This window comes from Leptinotarsa decemlineata, unplaced genomic scaffold (assembly GCF_025532065.1).
Source record: "Leptinotarsa decemlineata unplaced genomic scaffold, Ldec_3_MD MMD2_tig00001621_RagTag_RagTag, whole genome shotgun sequence".
Taxonomy (NCBI): domain Eukaryota; kingdom Metazoa; phylum Arthropoda; class Insecta; order Coleoptera; family Chrysomelidae; genus Leptinotarsa; species Leptinotarsa decemlineata.
In genome coordinates this window covers 2,942,119-2,965,551 of record NW_027412566.1, presented here as the reverse complement: position 1 = coordinate 2,965,551, position 23,433 = coordinate 2,942,119, and the positions used below count along the sequence as shown (strand labels likewise).

Sequence of the window (23,433 nt, the reverse complement as noted above, 5' to 3'; positions counted from 1 at the left end):
AAAGTATCTATGATTAGGAGTAACATAAAAAAAGCACACAACTTTTCATGATAATCATAATTATAATCTATTCTGCTAATTTGGCATTCCTGTTAGTAGTCGGTTTTTGAACTATTTATCACATAGGCTTTATATATAGGGTGAGCCATCAAAAACAAGTCAAATTTGTTTGTGAGGGGGACAAATTTTGAACCAAAACCATTGCAATATTTATAAACACCTAAGCCAGAGCGTTATCCTCCATTTCTTTCAAATGGATATGATGAACGAGTGATAGTGAAAAGAGTTTTTTATTCCATAATCTTTCTTGCAAAATTGTTTATGGGAAGGCAAAATTTCTTGGAACTGAATCGCTCTAAAATAAAAAGATGCAAACTTGTCTTTTGGTTTTTTTTCTTCCTTGAAGTTCAACACGTGATATGTACCTCATTTCCTTCAACATGCCCTCGACCCAGTTCTCACCAATGTCATAGAGAATGATCCTGCATAAGAAGAAGAGGCAGGTTTCGAGGTCGCTGAATAGAACAAAGGGGTGAATTAAGTGCCCTTTTCGGTGACCTAACTTGAGTCTTGTAGATTTTTTATTGAGACACATGAAAAACAACATGTATTGCACTTCTTCAACTGACTCACGGGTATTAGATGACTTGCATCGACGAATCATTATTGTGGATCGCGAAGTGACGCCGCAAGAGCTCCAAACGTAGGACAAAGGTTTGAAAAAAGCTATTTGGGAGTTGACGGACAACAGTAAATTTTAGATGGCTCACTCGATATACTCTCAGTTCACTCAAAAATACTTACTGGGAGGTGAGTATTTAAAAAAAACTCATAGTTATATATTTTGAGTTTTCTCATTTGTAGTCTCGTGCAGGAATGTTAGTTTAGCGATTGTCATCTGGTATGATATGGAGACGTATAATTTCTCAAGGAGAAACCAACACTATTCGAATATTAAGAAAAAACTACTCACAGACTTTATTTCCGTTGCCCAGATTCACGTTGTCGATGTGATATCTTGCTGCCAAAGCAACTAATCGATCCACAGCTTCAGCTTCATCGTCTTCCAAACTAGAATAACTTCCTGTTGTACCGTCTCCTTCTGAAGATCCTTTAGACTGTTTATCGCTGCCGCTTTGTTCCACCTCTATTTCTTCTTCTTCCTTTTGTGTGTGAAATAAAAATTAGGTTCAGTGATGGTGTGTAATATGTTTGTGGGGATATAGCTACCAAACACGAAATGGGAGTTCCCCGGGGATGGGCTTTAGGGCCATTACAATTTCAATTATATATTGATAATCTAAAACTCTGAACATACTTTTTGTAGATGCTACTGTATAAATATAACAAAATAAAGTCAAGAAGCAATCTCGCGAAGGATATGATTCTATAAGAGTACTTTTCTACCGTTCCGAAAACTAAAAGCTTAGAAATAGACTGTCGATTGTAGATTGGCATTCTATGCCAGTATCTTTTGGATCTAGTGAATAAATGAATATTTCTGAATCTGAACTATGAAAGGATTCATTTCTGATGAACAAGAAGTAGAGATGATGTTCTGAAATGTCATAATCGTAAAAACTCTTTATCAAAAAAAGATAAATTGGATAGTTCTCTAAAAAATCTCTAAGACACCATAACTTGCGACTTTTCCAATCGAATAATAAGCTATGCATATGTATCTATCTATCACAATACGTTTCTTACCTCTTGACCTTCACTACTCTCCTCAGAAGTACTATTTTCTGAATCCGTGTTAGAACTGGAACCTCCTTCACTGATTTCTTCATCCTCGCTTTCGTTTTCATTGTTACCTCCATCTTTATTCGCTATGAAATTTTATCAAAATCAATAACATTAGGAATCTGTACAGGGATCAAGGTACCTACAGGGCTCAAGTCGATAACATTTATATTTTGTAAGTTACACGGGGTGGAAGGTAGCCAATAATTGGAATATCTCCAAATAAATGAATTTAAAGGAAACATTTTTCCCAGACCAGAACAACAATACTGTTTCTTGATAATATAGTTAGCATCATCAGCAGATGATAAAAACTGATGATGCTAACTTGGTTAGCGAAACGCTTGTCGGTGGACAGTGTTCTGGTGTGGAAAAAGTGATTGATTTATGTACCAGTACATCCAGTAACATGTACACCCTTAAAAACTGAAATTGGGACACAAAAAAATGAAGAAATACATTTCCATAATGCAAGATATTACCAATAATTTTGACAAACATTTGGACAGAAAATCTTTCATTTTAAGTTTCCACACTGTTCCAATCGCTAAAGACGATAAATTAACAACTAAAATCTTAACAAAATATATTTGTAAATCATGCCCTAAAGAAAATAATACCGGCTGCCACTGGTAGCCATAAACCAATTGTGACGTGGCGCGCCCACTCCGACCGACTTTTCGCGAATGTTGGATGTTCGCGGCCGTTCTAGATGTGACGAGAATAATGTCACCAACTTCCATGGAATTCCGATGAATTTTCTACAGTTTTCGATTGCCAAATATAAACGCGAACCACTCGCCTATCGGGACAGTCAAGTTTCGCAGGCAGTGCGGTGCATAGCGATCTAATAAGGCGATAGAAATTTGAATAATTGTTGAAGTTGTAGTTGAAGTGTTTTGTTTTATTGATAGTGAAATAAAGTTAAGTTTGATTATAGTATATTGTAGTCAATTATTGGTAAGCCCACGGGGAGAAACATAACAATACAGGGTGTTTCAAATTCGATCCTCACCATTGGGATCTCGGAAACTATGAGAGATACGAAGATGGTTAAATTGGGGCAAAGTTGCGCAAGTATATCCGGAGATATCCGAGAAAAACAGAAATTTCGGAAAATGGTTTTTATTTTTTTGTGGCTTTATTTTTCGAAGAATTTCCCAACTTTCCCAACGGCATATTGTTAGTCAGGTAAATGCGCAACTTTGCCCCAATTCAACCATCTTCGTATCTCTCATAGTTTCCGAGATCCCAATGCTAAGTATCGAATTTGAAACACCCTGTATAGCAGCAACTGTTTCAAGCCCCATCTCCGGAAGTTTCAAAACATTCAAACACTATTTATTATTCGGTATTTTCAGGTTTTAACCGATGTGAATATTCACGAAACAATTATTTGGTAATAGCCACATAATTAGGATTTCATATGCGAGCGGGCCTTTTGTGAGTTAATTCCAAAAGGGAGCTACTTACTTTGCTGGAGCTTTTCTATGATGAGTGGGTAGAATTCTTTCGCTGCAGCGTTGTTCGGCTCGTATTGTAGAACTGTTCATGAAAATCGAGAAAGTTAATTTCGTCGGGATCACACTGAAAATCGTACATTGTCTTGCAAAGTCAGTAAAGCCGGGAAAAAAGCGAGAACACAATTTACATTACTTTGAATAATTCCCTGGTTCTTGAATTGTTATGAGGCGAGCCTCAGTTTTGAAATTCCCAACGTGGTGATCACCACAAAAGAGCATAATAATAAACAAGTCTTACTTCAAGGAGTATTGAGAAAATTGTACAGGGTGTTTCAAAAGTCACGTCAAAAAAGTTGCTCGAAGAGGAAAGAAAACTTCCAAGACAAGACTAAAAAGGAAATATCAATGAAATCCACCATCATCGTCAAATATATCATCAGCATCTATAGGTGTTGCCTGTTTTATACAAAACGCAAGAAATAACCAAACTGAAACAATTGATTAATTCCTCATTTAAAATAAAAACGAAATATTTTCAGTAGGTATGCATTTTTGGGGAAAACTTTTTTTCCAACTTCTCCATTACGAGAATCATAGAAAACATGTGAGAAACTTGATACAAATGAATAGAATTAGTTATTGTAGCTACTCAAGGTGGGGTACTATATCCCCTGCCTGATGCCGTCTAACGCCACTTTACCTCAATGGTGAGGTCATTTCATTTGGAACGGAGATGAAATATCTTGGCATTGTACTTGATAAAAAATTGACATGGAACGCTCACTAGGAAAAAGTTTTCCACGAAGCCTGCATCGCTTGTGTTACGTTGGCTGATTCAATTGGCGCTTATTTGGATGAAAGTGAATAAAAGATATTACAGTTTAAAGAAGGCTCACAAAAACGGTCAAAACTTTTGAAACAACCTGATACAATTTCTATTATCGTATTTCAGTGCATTGAATATTGATAATTTATTACTTCAGAATCATTTGAGCTGACTGAAAATACCAAAACTATCCGGTCAAGCATCAGTTTGTAACAAAGAAAAGTTATTTGAATGGTAACCTGAAAAATGTGAAAGCAGCTAGCTATAGAGGAAATCTTCAATAGGATTATATAAGAGTTCATTCAATACTTACTCAGCTTGCAATACTTCAATGCTGTTACGTAATCCTTCAACATTACGGCGGAAAGAAACTGAAACAAAAAAGAATTCAATGCACAAAAGGTCTACAATAGACTCTTTTCTCTTGTTGGAAACCAATAGCATCCTAATTGTTTTTCCTGACATGGGATGTACTAATGAATATACAAGTATTAATTGGTCAAAGTTCGCCATATTTGATTCACAAAGGCATCCCTTGTTTATTGTATTACGCTAATTTGATATACAATTAAGATCGTGGGCCAATCCCAAGTTCCTTTTTTCCTCTTATTTGAAAAATATTATAGATAGAAGACACCAATCTTGGACCAAAACGGTGAATCTCAGCGTTTTATTATTAAAGGTTGGTAAGGCTGGCAAAGAAAACACTTTTTATATTATCTAGAGGTGGTTTCTGGCGCTCATGTATTCAAAACGTATTCGTCTATGATTCAAATACATTCTTTCTGGCGTTGAAACGATGACGTCATATCAACTATGATTTGGAACGTATTCATGATGATTCAAAACTAGCGTGAGGTTGGTTTTGAAACGGAATTTGACGTTACGTTACGTCAGTTGTCACTTTCATTATTGAATCATTCAAATTGAATCATTCCATTCTGGCGAATCTTATTATTAATGACGTCACTATGAATCGTTTTTGAATACACGGTCGAATTCGATTACACACCAGAAAACACCTTAGAAGAGTTGTCGAACCCATAGAATATCGGAATTCTGTGTCAAAACTTGCAGAGAAGACATTCGTCATGTTCTAATGACGTTAGTGTTAATTTGAAAATTTCAGCCAGTTTAATTAATATCTATTTGAAGGTATAACATGTGTTTTTCTACCCTAAAAAAGACCAGCAAAGAAAAAAATAATAAGAAACAAATTTAAGCAAATATGTTCAACTTTTGTATATAATAGGAAAGTAACGATGTAGTTTATTCAATGAAAAAAGGCCGAATTTTTTTTCCACCAATAAGGTTACAACAAACCTCTACAAAATAGTTTTGAATTTATGTGGAAAGGACACAGAAATGGCATAGAAAGGGTGAACTCATTGAAGTAAACATAAACAAAACTATAAGTGTATTGTGACGTAAGCTTCGTCTACGAACTACGAGGTGGAGTGAGGAAGAGACCTATCAATAACAATTGACAACGTCTAGTAACCAACAATAATATATATTTTCATGTAACCGCTGTCAAAAATTCTGGTTGGTAGTGGTCAAGAAGTGTTTATTTTTCGAACATTTGTTTTGAAACACAGATTTACTACCATCCAGTCCAGTCGTACTCGCCGTGATTTACTGTGGTATATTAGAACGCACTCTAGTGACAAGTGTCAATATAGACAGTTGACACTTGACATAAGGAAAATTGAAATGGTGTACAGAACCACATGTTCAAGTCTTATGTAAAGGTAAAATTTAATAATAAACGCTGCTTCCTATTAGTCGTTATTTCACCGAAGAACTACGAAGCATTAAATTTGGCTAGAACACACGGACAACATAATTACCAAAACCACTCGTTTGGAGGCATTAATACTCTTCATCTTCCAAACGTATAATCCCGCCTTTGTTTTGAAACAGGGTAAGAAAGTAAATCATATTTATCCGAGCATTTGTTTCAAAGGGACGCGAGAATTTAATCTCACTCTCTGTTGCCGCAACGTAACATCAATAATACTTGGGCCTCTTACTTACCTCCGCAAGAAATTCCGTTGGCGCTGAAATGCTTTCGTCGGCGTCCGTGTACTCGCTCAGATCTTCGTTGCTGCTCGACGTAGGTTTCAACAATTCCATCACATTTCCATTATCTTCAGTGGTCATCGCGAACGTCTAGTCTGAAACAATGGGGGTAGTATAATTTCTGAATAACCAGAGAGGTATACATGAGATATATTAAATATTGCAATATTTATAAAAGATATTTGCGGTTTTCGAGTTCATCTCTCTGTTTTTCGACAGGAATTATGGAGGATTGAGAAGTTCTTAGGCTGACACACAGATGGCGTTACTAGTATTGAATACGTATAATTTTTAGTAAACCCTAACCTTCAAAGACACCTGTACAACTTTCACAGCTATCAGACTATTAATTTGTGGAATAGAACATTGTGAGCGAAGCAAATTTTGTTAGTTCGAAGAAAATGGATAAAAAGGAATTTCGTGGGTTGATAAACATTGCTCTATGGCAAAAAATACAGTTGAGGTCCAGACTTAGCTTGATGAACAATTCGGATTTTGCACCAGGAAAATCAACCGCCCCAAGCGGCTGTTTCAGACGAAAACATATAAAAAGTTCACAAAATAATTTTGGATGACCGCAAAGTGAGGCTCTAAAGATATCAAAGGAACGTGATAGACATATCGTGCATGCATTTTTTGGTATACGAAAGCTCTGTTCAAAGTGGATGCCGTGCGAGCGAGCTAACAATCTATCAAAACATCGAATTGCTCATTCTAAGCAGTGTGTGAAGCTGCTTAGCCTTAAAAAAACCGGACTGCACGTGGTGAACCGACTCCAAAGCGTGCAAAGACGCAACAGTCATCTGGCAAGGTTATGGTATCAATATTTTGGGATGCGCATGGTATAATATTCATCTACTATTTTGAAATACACCCACTCACTTTTTACCTAACCTAACCTAACTTATATTCTTTCAATTCATTATTGTACGTATACCACCTGTATATGTGTGAACTTTGTACTGTTGAAATCTCCCCTGCTGGGACCACAACAAAAACGTTTTCAGGATCTTAAAGTCTACGTTACACGAAATCCCGGATGATATGAAACTGACAGTTTGAAAAATGATGCAACGGCTTTGAAAATTATTGCGAATTACCAAGCTATGTTATATTTTCGCATATACGAGTATATATGTCTTCATCGTCTGGAAACAGATTTGGGTCGTATCCAAGAAATATACATATACGGTCCTACGAAATCTGTCCAATATTGGAAGATACTGTCAGTGTGCTCAATATGAATTTGTTTACAATATCGACATATCGATAAATCTGACAGAAGTTCAGTAGAAACTACTGATCAGTTTTTGTAGTAGATTTAAATTGATAAAAAAATAGGTTATGGATTGATTGTTCAGTAGTTGGCCAATACATTATTGATGTGCTGACCGAGGGATTCGTTGTCGCAAGGTGGCGGTGCATACCTTTCAAGGAAAACAACTAAATGCAAAGTGACATTTTGTATTGACATTCTTGCGAAATACCAAATTTGTTGATTCGACAAATATTCTTTCAAAATTTCTGTTTATGTGAAATGATGAAAATGTAACGATTCTGAAATCAAAACGCAACGCTCTCCCTTTTCTTCGAAATTTGTTGATTGACCTTATTAAGTGATGCGACCCCATGGTTGCCACCTGCGGTAAAATAATGACATTTGACAATATGCTTATAAATAAATAACCTATCTTTCTAAGTTCCTTCTGTATTTTCATTTTTCGTAAATGAGAAACTGATTTCCAGAATATGGCCGAAAAGAGATTTCCAGTCGTCTTATATGAAGTTGGGACTCCAGAATGAAGAATCAGTTATGAAGAAATGTAAGATGGTATGTCCCAATTATATCCCAAAAATGAAAATGCAGAAGGAACTCAGAAAAATAGGTTATTTATTCATTAACAAACGTCAAATGTCATTATTTTACCGCAGTTGGTAACCATGGGATCGCATCACTTAATAAGGTCAATTGTATAACAAACTATCAGACATTAGAGCTCTGACAAGAAATATATTTTTTTCCATGAGAAAAAATTAATTTGTGCAAAAAAGTATAAAGCAAGGTGGACCAACGTGTAAAGATATGTCTTTGGAGTGAAGTCGTCTCTGTTGAAGTATACACATACATTTGTTGATTGATTTACCGATTATGAGTATAATTTTTAATTTTTTTGCTAGTTCAGGATCTAAAAAAAAGCTATGCATGTTTACAATTCATTTTCTGATACATAATCATCACACTAGCTGGGTAAACAATACCTTCATTGATTTACCTATCATTGTGGAGAGTTGTCTTTTTTATTTTTGTGAAAAAATATAGATGTGGAAGATATAGATAGATATAAAAATGAATATTTGTATATTTGTGACCACGATTCCTTATGGCAATAAACAATGTTTTCAATAGATTGATAAATGTAGGTATTTACTATATATTCTGTGGCCTTCCCATATATAGTAGAGATGTAAGGTGTCAATGTTATTGTAAACGTGCGTTTGGTTGGCAACAGTGAACAGTTGGCAGCAATGTGTTAGATTGGACCGGTATTGTTGATGTTCAAAAAAAGCGGTCGAGTATTAAATAACTGCAATAGTGAAATCGTGTTTTATTGGAAATTAGCAAATAAACAAATATGTAGAATCCCACAGGCGTTACAGAGAGTAAAAATTCACGACAATCCATAAAAACTCTTACGTGAAGTAACAAATTGGTAATAACAATACATTTTTGCATACTTTCAATAAATTCCTCGAAAAAGTAATACTTCCAGTCAGTTATTCATCTCTTTCACCAACAAACCAATAACGCAAAGCACAAGTTTCCAACCGACTGGAAATCCAATTAAATCAACTATGCTCGCACCCAGCTGGCAGGAAAATTTCGAATCCACTGGGATCACCTTTACATGAATACAGCCGCTTGAATATCTGACATTTGTCGAATGAGAGTAATTTGAATTGTTCAAATCGGTTTCCAACTTCGGAAAAGTGCATCATCGAGCAGGTCCCGAAGAGATAATGAATTATTCCCGAATGGGCCGTATATTCCAGAGGATTAGTAATGAATACAGGGTGTGTTCAAAAAATAAGGTGAATGTTCAAATTTTGCGGGCTATGTAGAGATTTTTTTATGTTGGTACACAGTTTCAGCTGTTTAGCATGCTCAGTTTGTTGGTGAGATGCATACAAGTTAGAAGTGTTTTGCAAAAAAATAATGTGTATCAAACATTGTGTGAAAAATGAAATTGCGAGTGCTCCAAAATAATTGAAATATTGACAGTGATATTGATTGTGATTATACACCTATCACTGTACTATGGACGTACATACATGACACCCGATCCAGATCCGAAAGAACAATTAGTTTTCTTTTTTGTAAAAATGTATATACCCAAAGGTTTGATACTTACTTTGGACCGAAACTTGTCAATAAAGTTCCCGTTGAACTGGTAAATATAAGAAATATAAATAAGCGCAAGAAAACAATTATATCCTTCGTTGATCACAAGTTTGATTTCTTAGAAGAAACATTTGAATCATCCACTGAATTATGCCTGAATGATTTTTTATCTCACTTAGACCTGCCTCCCTTTCGCCTGATTGTCCGGTTCAATCCTCCTGGGGGTTGATCATTGATTTCTATAAATTTCTATTGATTCTTATTTCTTACTGAAAGGAATAATAGTTCCTTTTTCTTACTAACATTCGTGGTTGTGTCCAGACCTAGGAAAATACGCAACACAAGCTTTGATTGGGCGTTTCCCAAGAACTGAACACCACCACTTAATTTATTGTTATTTATTATGTTTACTGTAACTATTGATTGATTAGTTAGCATGAGCCTGTTGAAACCACATGTCGTTGGTGACCAGATCATCCAATTCAAGCAAAGAGAAGTTGGTAATCGGCGATTCATGGTGCTCGCCGTTGACAGTGATGGTCTGGCCAACATCATTCTCAAAGAAATATAGTTTTACGACGCCGCCAGACCAAAATCTACAGCAAACAATGACTTTTTTGGGATGCATTGGACGCTCTCGGATCTCATGTGGATTGGTATCGTCCCAAAATTTGACAATTTAGTTTGTTCACGCACCCATTTATTCAGAAATGAGGCTCATCGCTGAATATGATTTTTCGATAAAAATTAGGGTCAGTTGGCAACTGTTCCAAAGCCCATTCAGCAAACACTCATCGTTGTGTATGGTCGTTTACCTTCAGTTTCTGTTGCTATACCATAACTGTAGATTCATGCATAACCATCATTATTGATAATAAACTTTACATAGTCAGCGTAAAGTATCCATTGGCATTGGTGTTTGAAAACACAGCCACAAATATGGTAAATGGAAGACCTTCAAGACCACTTCCCACTTTTCCTCTGGCTAGGTTTATTTCAACTTTGATGATACATCAATATGTTCTCCTTAAGTCATTAAAGGAATGTTATCACTGTTATCTCAATGACTTTATCAACAATTTTTGAGAGAACAGGTAGTTGGAGGGCGTGTCGAAGTCCCCACCCTTATTTAAGAAAATTGCTGTACATTTAAAGCATTAACAGGTAGTTTGAGAATGATTTCATGGAAACATCATCCCTTGCCAAGGGCGATTTGTTTTTTATTTCACTTCTTTCAATTCATGCAAATCAGTTGGTACGAAAAAAATTGAACGCAGAGGTACTCAGTATGATAGCGAATCCGTCTTGCAAATGATTTTTGCCCTAAGATATTGATAATTTCTCTCAAATTTTGTATATTTTTGCAAGAGTTGGAGCTTTCCTTTATTACTTTTATTTAAATGATCCTGAATAAAACATTTTGGCACCCCATAAGGTTCAAGGCCGGTGTATGGACAATCGTGTCCAACACAGGACACTCTTTGGCTCTAATTTCTGAGTATTCTGGCACAGAGTCAATTTATTTCTGTACACCAATTCCTTCAGTTCTCAATAAACGATGTACTTGAAAACTGAACACGAGGAAAAAGATCCAGATCCAGATATCAGAAACGAGCAGTTCTGAAAACTCAGACAAAATGGATTCAGACTTAAAAAATAATTTCCTCTCCTCAGTATTTCAAAGTATGCATGAGTGATGAAGAGTTCCATGAGACATATTTTCTTGGGCAAGACGGGAACTCCACTAGCTATTAATTCACTTCAACCATTCAACTTACTTCCTTTTCACGAAAGCATTCAAAAGGATAAATAATTCCCTTGGTTCCGAATTAATATTATCTCCACGCGATGGTAAACACATGCAATTTTCTGGTGCTTTCGAAGTGATAAATCATTTTTCGTTGTTCTGGGAGACAACCTGCAATTAGGGTACATCAGGGTATTAACCCCGTATGCGGTATTTGTGAAGAGGTTCGTTCTTATCAGTAGGGCTAAAACATTCCTTATTCGTTTTTTGCACATCATAGAAACTGAAGATGGTATTGCAGAGAAGCGTAAATGTTGAGCTATGTATTTTTGCTTTAGGAGGATAAAAGTCTAGGGAGGGCTACAGCCCCCAGGAGTTCAGAGGGAATAGAATACCCCTCAGAAAGTTATAGGGTAGGGGTGGGAATGAAATTGTTGTGTTTCTTTGATGGTTCCAAATCGCATTTTCAATATTATTTTTGGCAAAAAATCATTTAAGGGCTAACTAAAAACCAACGATTTTTTTTGTATTGTTCGGACAATCATATGTGTAGGGTAGTAGCTAAATACCATCATTGCCGCTCTTCTGGTTCCATATGAAAAGTGTATTTGTATCTGTAGAGAGTATCTAGATCTGTGAGAGTGTAAGCCCACAGCACTTAGGCCAAATGTGACCCATTGTACATCCTCCCGAGGAGTTGTCCTTCTAGGTCATCGTCCATCCTGTCCTTTCCAGGAAGGTGGACTGGTCACTGGGAGACCTCTCCTTTATATCGGCAGGTGTAGGCCAAGACTCGCCGAATACACACACTGTTATTGACGATAACTCCGGGCACTCGCATAAAACATACTTGAGAGTCTCATCTTCCTATTCACACATCCTGCATAGATGTGTGTCCACTAGCCTCATATTATGGAGGTGTTTCCTCAGTTGACAGTAGCCAGTCAGAAATCCTACTGTTAAGCGAATATTTTTCCTGGTCATCGCCATATATTTCTTCGGCGCCAGCTTCCCAGGGTCGCCCAAGGTGATCCTGGCAAGATTACATCCTTTGGTTTCATTCCATCTCTTTAGGGATTGAGCACGGGTGTAACATTTGGCTTAGTCCAGCCGCTTACTTGGCTTTGCCCCGGAACCGGAAGAAATTGAGGATGACATGAGAAAACTCAGAAAGGTTAACGTGGCGACTGTGTACAGATTAAGGACGGATAGACGTCCACTGTACATGGTCGTCACAGACAAAAATGTTACCCTCAACTATGTCCTTTTTACGAGGATCACATGGGAACTCAAACGAAATACCAGAAAGCTGGTGCAGTGTCACAGGTGCCAGCTATGGGGCCACGCGACGAGCAATTGTTACAAGACCCCGAGATGCCTGAAATGCGCAGAAGGACACGAAACCTTTGAATGTAAAAAGCCGAAAACTGAACCGGCTAAATGCGCAAATTGCGGAGGAGATCACCCCTCCAACTCTAGGGACTGTAAAGTCTACAAAGAGAAGGCGGAGGAGATCGAATCCAAGCAATTGAAAACACAGGCATCCAAGAAGACCCCTGTCCCCAGGCTTGTGCCTGCGCCACTGCCCAAGGTAAATCCGTGGGCAAAGAGGAGCGAGATTCGACAAGCTCAGGTATCCCAGCCACTCCCTTCCCCCCTCCTGTGCAGGGAGAACAGGAGAGTGGACCCCCGGTGCAGACTCAAGAGCACCTTATGGAAGCAGTTAACTGCTTCCAGAGGCTTAACGAGGTCGTAAACCTCTCAGAGATCATTCGTGCGACGAATGACCTTTGTAAATTGATGGCAGGGGCTGATAGTCCCCTGAAAAAGTGGAATGCATTCGCGACGTTCGCGAGTAATATCAACAGTTACAGCTTCTAAATGTCTATAAAGGCGTGTATGTTGAATGTGAACGGAATTGGCAACAAATACCCCAGTGTTGTTAACTTCATTCATACACATAATGTAGTCATAATGCTTCTATCTGAAACAAAGCTACAACAGGAGCATAAACTGAAACTGCGGGGTTTTACCACTATCCAGAAGGACCGTCCTGATGCTGTGAGAGGCGGTGGGGTGGCTATACTGATAAGGAGGGGTATCGCACACACGTAGATATCGCAGCAACGCAGTAACATTGAACATGCTGGAAACAAGCTTGCTGACGGTTTGCGGTATACAACAAACCAAGTGTACACTTCACTGCGCATGATTTGGACAATTTGCTTAATGTTGGGAATGAAGTGCTGGTTGTGGGAGACCTCAACGCCAGGAGGCGTGAGTGGAACTGCCACAATCAGCAGAATATGAATGGTAACACGCTGTTGGAATATTCCCTGAACAACAATATCAATATCGAATTCCCGGAGGAGCCTACCCACTACCCCCGGAATGGTTCGTCACCCACAACTATCGACCTGGTATTGAATAAAAACATCCGCGATTTGGGGATGTTGGTTACCGTGGACGAGCTTAGCTCCGACCATTGTCCGGTGCTCTTTGATCTCAAAAGGGAGATACCAACAATAAAAAAATAAAATATGGCGAATCGGCAATCCGATTACCTTTATTCCTGTCGTGCCCTTTAATCCACCTCAGGATAATGTTATTATCTACCGAGGCTTTGGCTAAATCTTGGTGGCACTCTTGTACTAGCCCTGAGGTTACACGTTGTCTGTTCAAGGCTAATAGGGCTTGTCTGCTGTCAGTGCAGATTGTTATGTTTTTGCCAGAAATTCTTCTCGTTGTTATTTATTTTGTGGCGATTGAGATACCAGCCAGTTCTGTTTTGACCACGCTGGCATTTTTTCTCATTCTCCACTTAATCCTTAGGCTTAGTGATCTGGAGTACACTCCATATCCTGAGCTTTCTTCGGTTTTTGAGCCGTCTGAATATATGCGTATTGCATTTGTTGCATCTGACTCTGCGTCCTGTTTTATTTGTATTTTGTAGGGTTTATTAAACACAATTGCTTCACAGGTTGCCTGCAGCAGAGGTTGCGCAGTTCTTGCCATTGGCCCAGCCTCAATTGACCCATTCCTACTTGAAAAGTGTAGTAAACACATTTATTCGATGTTAAATTTTTTTTTTTTTTTGATGTAGCTTTTTCAATGTGTTAGTAACCATGGATGTCTTTTATTTTTCTAGTGGAAGTAACCGTTGCTCAGGAGGGGGATGCGCCCATTATAGACCCCCCTAGTCCCGCCAGTGGATTTCGGATAGGAACACAAATGAATGGTGGTGTTTGTAGAGCTAAACACTCTGTAGGTAAACTAGCCCATCGTTGGGTCTGCGGGTGCAAACTGATTCGGAATCCCATTCTGCGTTCTAATATTTCCAAAATCCATTAGAATATTCACCATTTCACAGTTAAATAGCAATATAACTGTAGTTGCTAACAGACCCAGTAGAAGATAAACAATAACTTCCATACACTTACAGCTTGGCAAATCTGGCTCTGCTTCTGAATCTTGGATGCTCAGATCAGCGGGTGGAGTGGGGACAGGTCATCAACATCGAGGAACTCGTGTAGTGAATGAACATCGTGTTGGTACAGCTGGGGGCCCGTATAAAAAAGAAATTAGTGATGTCTTCTTGGAGACAAAACGAAAAATTGATAATCTGTAGACATCATTTTATACAGCTTCAAGAACATCAGAAAAAAGTTGAAGGAAAATTGGCAATTTTTTTTCAGATCCATTATAAAAAAGTAAAATTGTATTGTATCTCCCATGCAGCCCCTCCTTAGTATTTCTCTCTCTTCCTAACAGTGGCATAAAAATGGAACTTCTTCCGAACGATTTATTTTCTATTCTCTTTCATTTTCGACGTCATTTGGTAGACGTGACATGAAAGTGACACTAGATACCGAAGTAACAAATTACAACGTCATATCTCCAGTGAATTGAACGAGACACACTTACCACCGCTCAAGGCGTTGTTCAACAAAGAAAATGACCCAATGTCCTTGTTGCTTTGGGCGACAATAATAAATTGGTGTTGTGAGGCTGTCTATCCATCAATATACAAAGGTGGATCAGATGTGAACGGAAGTTATTTGCTGTCAGAATTATTTCATAAAAAATACCAATGAAACGTTATTTATTCATTTCCTTGCAAGGAAAAGTCAAAAGTGGAACTGGAACATCTGGCGTTGAATAAATACAAAACAAGAAATTTTCCTAGTCATCAGAATTGCAACTCAAGACATTATCTGACAAGTCGTCCATGAGATACACGACATGACATTATAAGCGGTTGTCAGTGACAGCAAACTTCAACAAACCCGTACTCCACATCCCAAACAGCCCGATGAACAGTAAGACCACCTAAAAACTTCTCTTCCTTATATTCATGGAGTTATTGACAAACTGGGCCGAATTCTGAATAGGCACGATTTAAGAGTAGTATTCATAGCCAACAATCTAATTTCTACTTTTCTACGAACACCTAACGACACGATACCCAATGAGACACAAGACATACGTAATACCATGTTTCACCTGCTCCAGAACTGACATCGGTCAGACCAACAGAACAGTCTCCAACAGAGTCTGTGGTCATGAATTTGTTGTCCGTAAATAAAATCCAACCTCATCAAAAAATCATCGTCAAACAGACCACACTATCATCTTCGAAAACAGCAAAACCATTGGCACCGAAAAAACTCCCCAGGCCAGGATAATCCGCGGAGCTATTGAAATTGATAAACGTCCCAACGGCTTCAATAAACGATATGTTGCACAAAGATTACCTTATACTACAAATTAGTGGGCCATACATCCTTATTTTGTACAAAATACCTAATACGAGTAGAGGGATAATTTTGGCTTTAATTTTTTGTATGTGTAAAGTCTATCCAAATCCAAGATAGAGTAAAACAAAACCGAAGCGTGATGTTAACGTGATCGCCCAGTGTCAGATGGAAAGGGCAGCGTTCATTGGTGAATTCGCCTTCTTGGTATGAGTTCGGTACCAGCACAGGGTTGTAATCAGTCGTTTGTGTGGCGTGCGTTATAGTATATTGTTTAAAATTGTTTTCCAAGATGTCCAGTACAGACACTACTGATGACACTGTGAGCTATCCTCTGAGTCCAGCCAGGAAACGATCCAAAAAAAAGACATTTGAGTGTTGAGATGAAATAAGTGATTTTAAATGTGTTCAAGAAAGAGATGGAAGACAATGAGACATCGACTGTCGACGAAGTCGTATCGAAAGTTTCCGATAAAATTGGAGTGTGTTGCGCTTCGATTTACAATGTTTTACGGGAATATAAACAAAATCATACATTTTCCAAACCGAATACAAATCAGAATCGTCAAACCATTATAAAATTAATAGATGATACTGATAAACATGCAAACAGGAGGAAAGTGCATGAGTACTTTTTCAGAAATGAAATACCCACGATAGACAAAGTACTCACAGAAATAAATGAAGATGTTTTATTGCCAAGTTTCAAGCGGTCAACATTCCATAAAGTATTGAAACATTTGAATTTTGTATGGAAAAAACGAGGGCGCAATAGTTTATTATTGGATGGAGAGGAAATTGTGTTATGGAGGAGAGAGTATTTGACCAAAATTAAATATTATAGGCAACAACAGAGAACAATTTATTATATGCATGAAACCTGGGTTAATGCTGGTCATACTACCCCTAAAGTATGGGTCGATGAAACTGTGACCTCATCTAGGAGGGCCTTTCTAGATGGACTATCCACCGGATTAACAAATCCCACAGGTAAACTTATATTTATATTCAGACCTGCCTTAATCTCAATATATAAAAGTAACCCTCGTATTTGTTTTATTTCCTTACATACCTCTTCATAATTTCAGGTAAAGGAAAACGGCTTATTATTTGTCACATCGGCAATGAGAATGGGTTTGTTGCTGAAGGGCTGTGGTGTTTCGAGTCGAAGAAAACTGGAGATTATCACGAAGAAATGAACGGTGAATCTTTCGAACAGCGGTATTCCAAAGTTCTACCCCATCTGGAGGATAATGCTGTGCTTGTAATGGACAATGCACCTCATCATTCGCGACGATTAGAGAAGATTCCGACAAAGTCTTCAAAGAAGGTTGAAATCCAATATTGGCTGCGATCAAAGAATATTAGCTTTGAAGACTTAATGCTAAGAGTACAGCTAATAAAAATTGTCAAGGAGCGCAAGCTTGAATACCAAAAATATATAGTCGATGAGATGGCAACAGGCCAAAACAAAATTGTTCTCCGCCTGCCTCCATACCACTGCGAGCTTAATCCCATCGAGTTAATATGGGCGGATGTGAAGAATTTTGTAGGTCAGCATAACACAACGTTCAAATTTGCAGATCTCAAACTACTTTTTGATGAGGCTTTGAAAAGAGTCACAGCGGAGAAATGGGAGAAGTGTGTTTGGCATGTGATATCGGAAGTCGAGACAAAGATGTGGAAGCTTGATAACATAATAGAGACACAAATCGAGCCACTGATAATTCAGATTGGTGAGGATGACACTACCGATGAAGAGACAAATTCATCCAGTTCAATAATTTTGATTAATATTCTTTTTGATTTCACATAAATAAAAATTATCAATAAAGAAATAATTACGTATCTTTTCATATATCTTTTTATATTACACTTATTATCTGCATTTTTCCCGTTAAACTGCAAAACTTGTGCATTTCACTCGTTATTATAAAAAGTTTTCCTAAGTATGATATAGCATTTGCGATCAACAAGATGTTGGTTCTGAATACGACCCTGGCCAATTCTTAGGATTTTCAATATCACGTGCGTAGGGCATGTCAATGTTTACATCCACTCTATCTTGGATTTGAATTTGCTTTAGGTACCTTCCAATTTTAAATTTCATCAAGATAAAGACCCACTAATCACGTAGTGTGTTTATGAGGAATAATTTTTTTATTGAAAGAAAGTAGGATGTTAAAATTATTGTTTTTTTTTGCAAATATAGATATAATGATTTATAAGAATTCAAGGTTAATTTATCTGTTGACATCAATGTTTTTACTAAAATCTAATGAGGCTGTATCATCAGCAGAAAGTTTGATCTGTTCTCTATGGTTCAAATTTGATATAGCGTTTATATGAACTTAAAAAATGTTGGGCCTAATATGGATCCTTTGGGCATACCACAAGTAATAAAATGTGAGGAGCTTTTATTATCCTTAATTTTCACAAATTTGCTGAAGTCCCATAAGGCTATTTTAAAACCATTCAACATATCGTTCAGCAAAACTTTAATTTACGTTATTTCCAATTAGCAACTTTTAATTGAGTTAATTTGGAGAATCTGATAAGCAGACTCGAAATATTGGACCTTCCATCAATAAAGCATAAAAGTTTTTGACAACTCTGTATATGTAGGCTAATCTTTTCGGAATGACACTTCAGCTTCGCGTGGCACTGAAGTTATGAGACTTGATAACTATTTTCAGACAGATTAACTTCGTTTGCATTAGACTGGGGATTACTTTGAATTGCAAATGACAGCTCGAGCGTTTAATTAGAAGCCAAAGAGCGTCTAGTGATTCCCGTTAAGCAGAAATTGCCTCTGTTTGTGGTTCACGGGAAACTGTCGAGTCGACGGGGCTAACATGACATTGTCGACGACATAGATATATCGACATACTGACCTTTAACCTCGAAAATAGGTTAAGAAAGTCTACATCAATCACGAAGAAGAAGAAACTAGATCGTTAAAGTGAAACAAGGAATCGGCCGATGCTTGATGAAAATCCATAACGTATTCAAGAAACACTTTATTATGAGATTTTCACAACAGAGGTTGTTTGATGAAACTCACCTGTTAAATTTGTTAAAATATCTTTGCTACAGTGAAATATTCAATAGTATGTAGTGCTTCTACCGGAGAGAAAGTTATTAAAGCGCTTGAAAAGATGTTAGTCGGTTGGCGAGAGGTCTGGGAGGTATAGTGGGTGAGGCAGTTCTTCGACTCCCAATTAGTTCAGAAAGAACAGACCTTGAAACGTGACAATTTCTGTCGATCGTTCAAGTCGTGGGGCACCCACTTTTAGAGCTTTTCGACCTCTCCATCAAAAACCACATGATAGCTGGCGCCCTGTTCCTCCGCCATCCCACGCACCGTTTGTGATCGATCAGTTTTCCTCAAATCCTCGTCCTGGACTACTGTAGGTCGACCACTTCGGGGCTCATCTTTGAAGCTAAAATCTCCAGAACGAAATTTCGCAAACCAACGTCGAACAGTGCGTTAGATTAACACTGCCATTGCTAAATACCTGGAATTTTCGGCAGTACTTTGGTTCAATTTGAATTTGGTCAATCTGACGCTAAACGTCATCATATGACTGTAACCTACAGTTTGTATTCCATCTTATCTTTATTATTACACGCTTTATATTAGCTTGTAACTCTCCTTTTCATTTCATATCGGGATCTGTCAAGAATGTCATCGTCATTTCATCCAGGTTTGGAGACCAGCTCCCCTACCCTTTTGGCTGATTGCCTTGTTGGTCTTGAGAAGGACTAATGGGTTCATGACTGAATTGGTGACGGCATGAAGTCCTTAGACATCAGTGCCGCCCTTCACGGGATACCGCTACCTGGCTGGGGTGGGATGGATGAAAAAGTTATTCATCTGTTAACGGGGGACATGAGGGCCTCATTCGACAGAGTGTCGGGGCCTTCTATATCGGGAGGGGTCGTCTACAGCATAATCTGTGGCTTCCCTAACTAACGGGATCTGTGTTTGACAGAATTATCGACATTGCTTGATCTATTCGTCGTACATATCTCAATACTTTATCCAATAGTTAATGAGTTTACATTCTGCCATCCTCATGATCATTATATGAATCTTCTAAAGGTTCAAGGGTTTATGTATTTGAACTTGATTGAACCCAATTATGTTATCAAAACGTATACAATCAGAATTATCCTTCGTAACACGACACACAGACTCTTGTCGTATATCGAAGTTTGTAAAACACCAATGGATAAATAAAAGTTTAGTTAACCCGATCTACAGAATCAGTTCTTCGTTCCTCAAAAATTGGTTCACAACAATAAATCACGAGACATTAGAATGAATATTTATTGATATATGGAGCTACAAAAACACAAGACATTAGATCGGACAAAACTTTTCCGCACAATCCAAATGACACGGCACAAAAGAACTTTTTATGTGACTCCATCCATCCTCTAATTCCAAACCAAAAGCATCAACCTCCTGTACATAAACTTGAATCGAAGTCATAAAATTGGTCTCGAGTCGACCCGACTTCGGGAGTGGTGTGCCATAAAACAATGGAAGATTTTCATTCGAAAACTAATCGAGAAACTCCTTCATTTTCGCTATGCCAGCGTTTATCCCACCTATCGGAAAATAGATCAAAGACTTCGGAATTTCATAAAAGATCTGGGACGCATATTCATCCAGGATAGACGTTCTCACTAGAAAGAAGACGTGCGAAGTTCTAAATACACAGAATTCTTTCAAAATGAATCACGAAAAATTGATGATCCTTTTTATTATTTTATCACGCTTTTATTAGCTTCACCTGTATGTATGTATGTATGTTTGTTTGTAACTCTCAAGCTCGGGATTTGTATTTGACAGAATGGGGAATGTTCCTCAATTTGGGTTATTACAGCAAATGCAAGTTTGAACAAAATGAAGTTGAGTTTAATTCATGAGTTTTTCAAATTCACTTCGAAAAGTATTCAAATCGATGTTTCAAATGTTGGGTTTTAAAGGGATTTGTTTCTAATTCACATATTGGCAACAGCGCCTGTATCAAGTTGAAATAATTTATACGTACCTAGATATTCTACTTTAAAAAAGGAAAATTATCTTTATAAATCAACAATTAAAACAAAATATAAATTATAGTTCAATACCACCTCTACAAGCCACATGAACAACAGTTGTTTTGTTATTTATTTATATAGAGGAAGATAGGTTAGGTGCACAAAATGTCATATGTCACAGAATGTCTCGGAACCCGGAACATAAGTGAACAGAACAGCACGCCTCTGAAATATGTCATCTTTGTTTGTCTCATACAGGTAACAGATTCATTGTCCTTTATTAGCTATAACCGATGTTGCCAAATGGTGAAATAGAAACGAATCCCTTTAAATGTTGAATGCATTATTTCATTCCTCTTTTTTAAGTATATGAATAATTTTTTAAAGAAAAAGGTTGAAATAATAAGTTTAAAATGCGTTGTTTAGAGCTCTTTTATGAAAACTACTTGATTTTCGTCAGGAGGAACACTCCCCATTATCGACATTATTGCTTGATCTATTCGCGGCAGATGGCGCTGTACGTAACCTTGATATATCGACATTATTGCTTGATCTATTCACAAATAAATATAGGTTGAAAAACTAAAAAATACGCTTTTAAAGAACATCGAACTGAAAAGTTTTTTTGAATAAGCTTGAAACAATAACGAACGAAAATACTATTATTATTGTGAAAAAAGCGTGGGCGCTTTGTGCCATATTTTTTGTATATCAAGCGCTCGTCGCTTTTTTCACAATAATACTGGTATTTTTCTTTCGTTATTTGAGCTTTTTTAAGAAAAATATTTTCAACTTTTCAGTTCGTTGTTCTTTAAAAGCGTGTTTTTTGGTTTTTCAAACTATATTTATTTTGAGGTTACATTTTGCAACGAGAGATTATTTGAAATCTTAATGAGATAGGTTCCATTCTCTTATGTAATATAAAATGATTTGAAATTCATGAATGAATCAATAAAATGAAAAGATTAGCTAAAAAAATAACTTATTCATCAAACTCAAACACCTGTTCATGCAGCTGCAGTTTCGTAAGAAGGTATCATCTTTCCCTCCAACCGATTTCTTGGAGTCTTTGAAGTCTACTAGATACTCGTTAGGACAACAAGAGGATTGTTCCGAATTCTTGGGGTTCTTGTTGAATACTCCTCGTGAGTAAAACAATAGCAAAATCAATACTCCTGACAGCTCTGGACTGAATGATTCCGTACAGCCCATCTCGTCTTGTGTTTGTAAATCTTTTGCTGGAAAAATCCTCACTTGTTTACTTCGTGGTAAATGTTCAAGAAGTACCGGAAACTCATGTAAATTTCTGGAACTTCATCTAGCTTTTCCTAATATGACTAATAAAAAGTCCGTGCAAAGCTTATTGTTAAATCATCTGAAAATGGAATTTTTAACAAGTGATGATCGACTGTATTGTCAAACATGCGCCAAACTAACTGTTATAAGGAAACAAGTATATCTGAGGCACCAGTCAATCTAATAATAACACTGATGATTTTCAAACAAGACTCAACCTCTAACGGAAGCAATAAACTCTTTGGAAGGTTCGAAATAGATGAACATTTCAACCTAGCAGACCACTATTATAATATTCATGCAGTCATTGTTCACTGTGGTTCTGGCGTTGAATTTGGTCATTATTACGCCTTGGTCAAAGAAGAAACGGACTGGTTAAGTTTGACGATAGTCGTGTCACGAAGTGTTCTGGCGATGCATTGAATTTATTGGAGCCTCTGGAGACACCCTACATTTTGTTTTATAAGAGAGAGGACATTATTAGATCAGGATCTTCAGATGATGTGGTGCTGCAGGTTTTTCAGGGTTTTCCTGCAGCTGAAAAAGCAAATGCGCCACTGGAATCAATGAAGTCGCCCCGGAGCACCAATTAATTTTTATTGTTGTTTTTATTTTATTTTTATTTTAATAAAATTGTATATATATATATATATATATATATATATATATATATATATATATATATATATATATATATATATATATATATATATTATATTAGGCAAAAAACTGAAATAAGTACAAGCAACGTTTGAAAATTGAACAATTAATAAGAAATAAAAATCAAAAATTGAAAGATTTCAAGCCAAGTTACTTTACGACGTTTCGATTGTTAGTATCATCAATCGCCTTCGGGTGATGACTGGACTTATTCAGACTAGGCTGGAAAAATGCTACTTTCCCAAAAAAAGCATCCGGGAAGTGGGACGGTTGTCAAAACAAGTAATTATCCCCGGATTATGTACGTTCCATCTTCAAACGTGCTGTGAAAGCAGATGCTCATGAGAATTTCACTAAAAATAAAGCGAAGGGTTACCGGAAGCCCTTGCCAGCAATCCCAGTGAAACAAT

General features: G+C 37.2%; 1 protein-coding gene across 4 annotated transcripts in view; it reads right to left on the bottom strand.

The window, feature by feature from the left end:
- Positions 1-23,433, bottom strand: part of LOC111515585 (uncharacterized) — a 31,932-nt gene that overhangs the window by 670 nt on the left and 7,829 nt on the right. For 3 of the 4 annotated variants that reach the window (XM_074176181.1, XM_074176177.1, XM_074176180.1), the window contains 5 exons: positions 6,070-6,209; positions 4,346-4,403; positions 3,217-3,288; positions 1,708-1,829; positions 974-1,163 (listed from right to left, as the gene is read on the bottom strand). In XM_074176181.1, coding sequence (XP_074032282.1) covers positions 974-1,163; positions 1,708-1,829; positions 3,217-3,288; positions 4,346-4,403; positions 6,070-6,195 — 568 coding nt within the window. In that variant the 5' untranslated portion in view covers positions 6,196-6,209. Of the gene's footprint in view, positions 1-973; positions 1,164-1,707; positions 1,830-3,216; positions 3,289-4,345; positions 4,404-6,069; positions 6,210-14,701; positions 14,819-23,433 lie in introns of all 4 variants that reach the window. The other variant, XM_074176178.1, reaches the window with a different exon arrangement.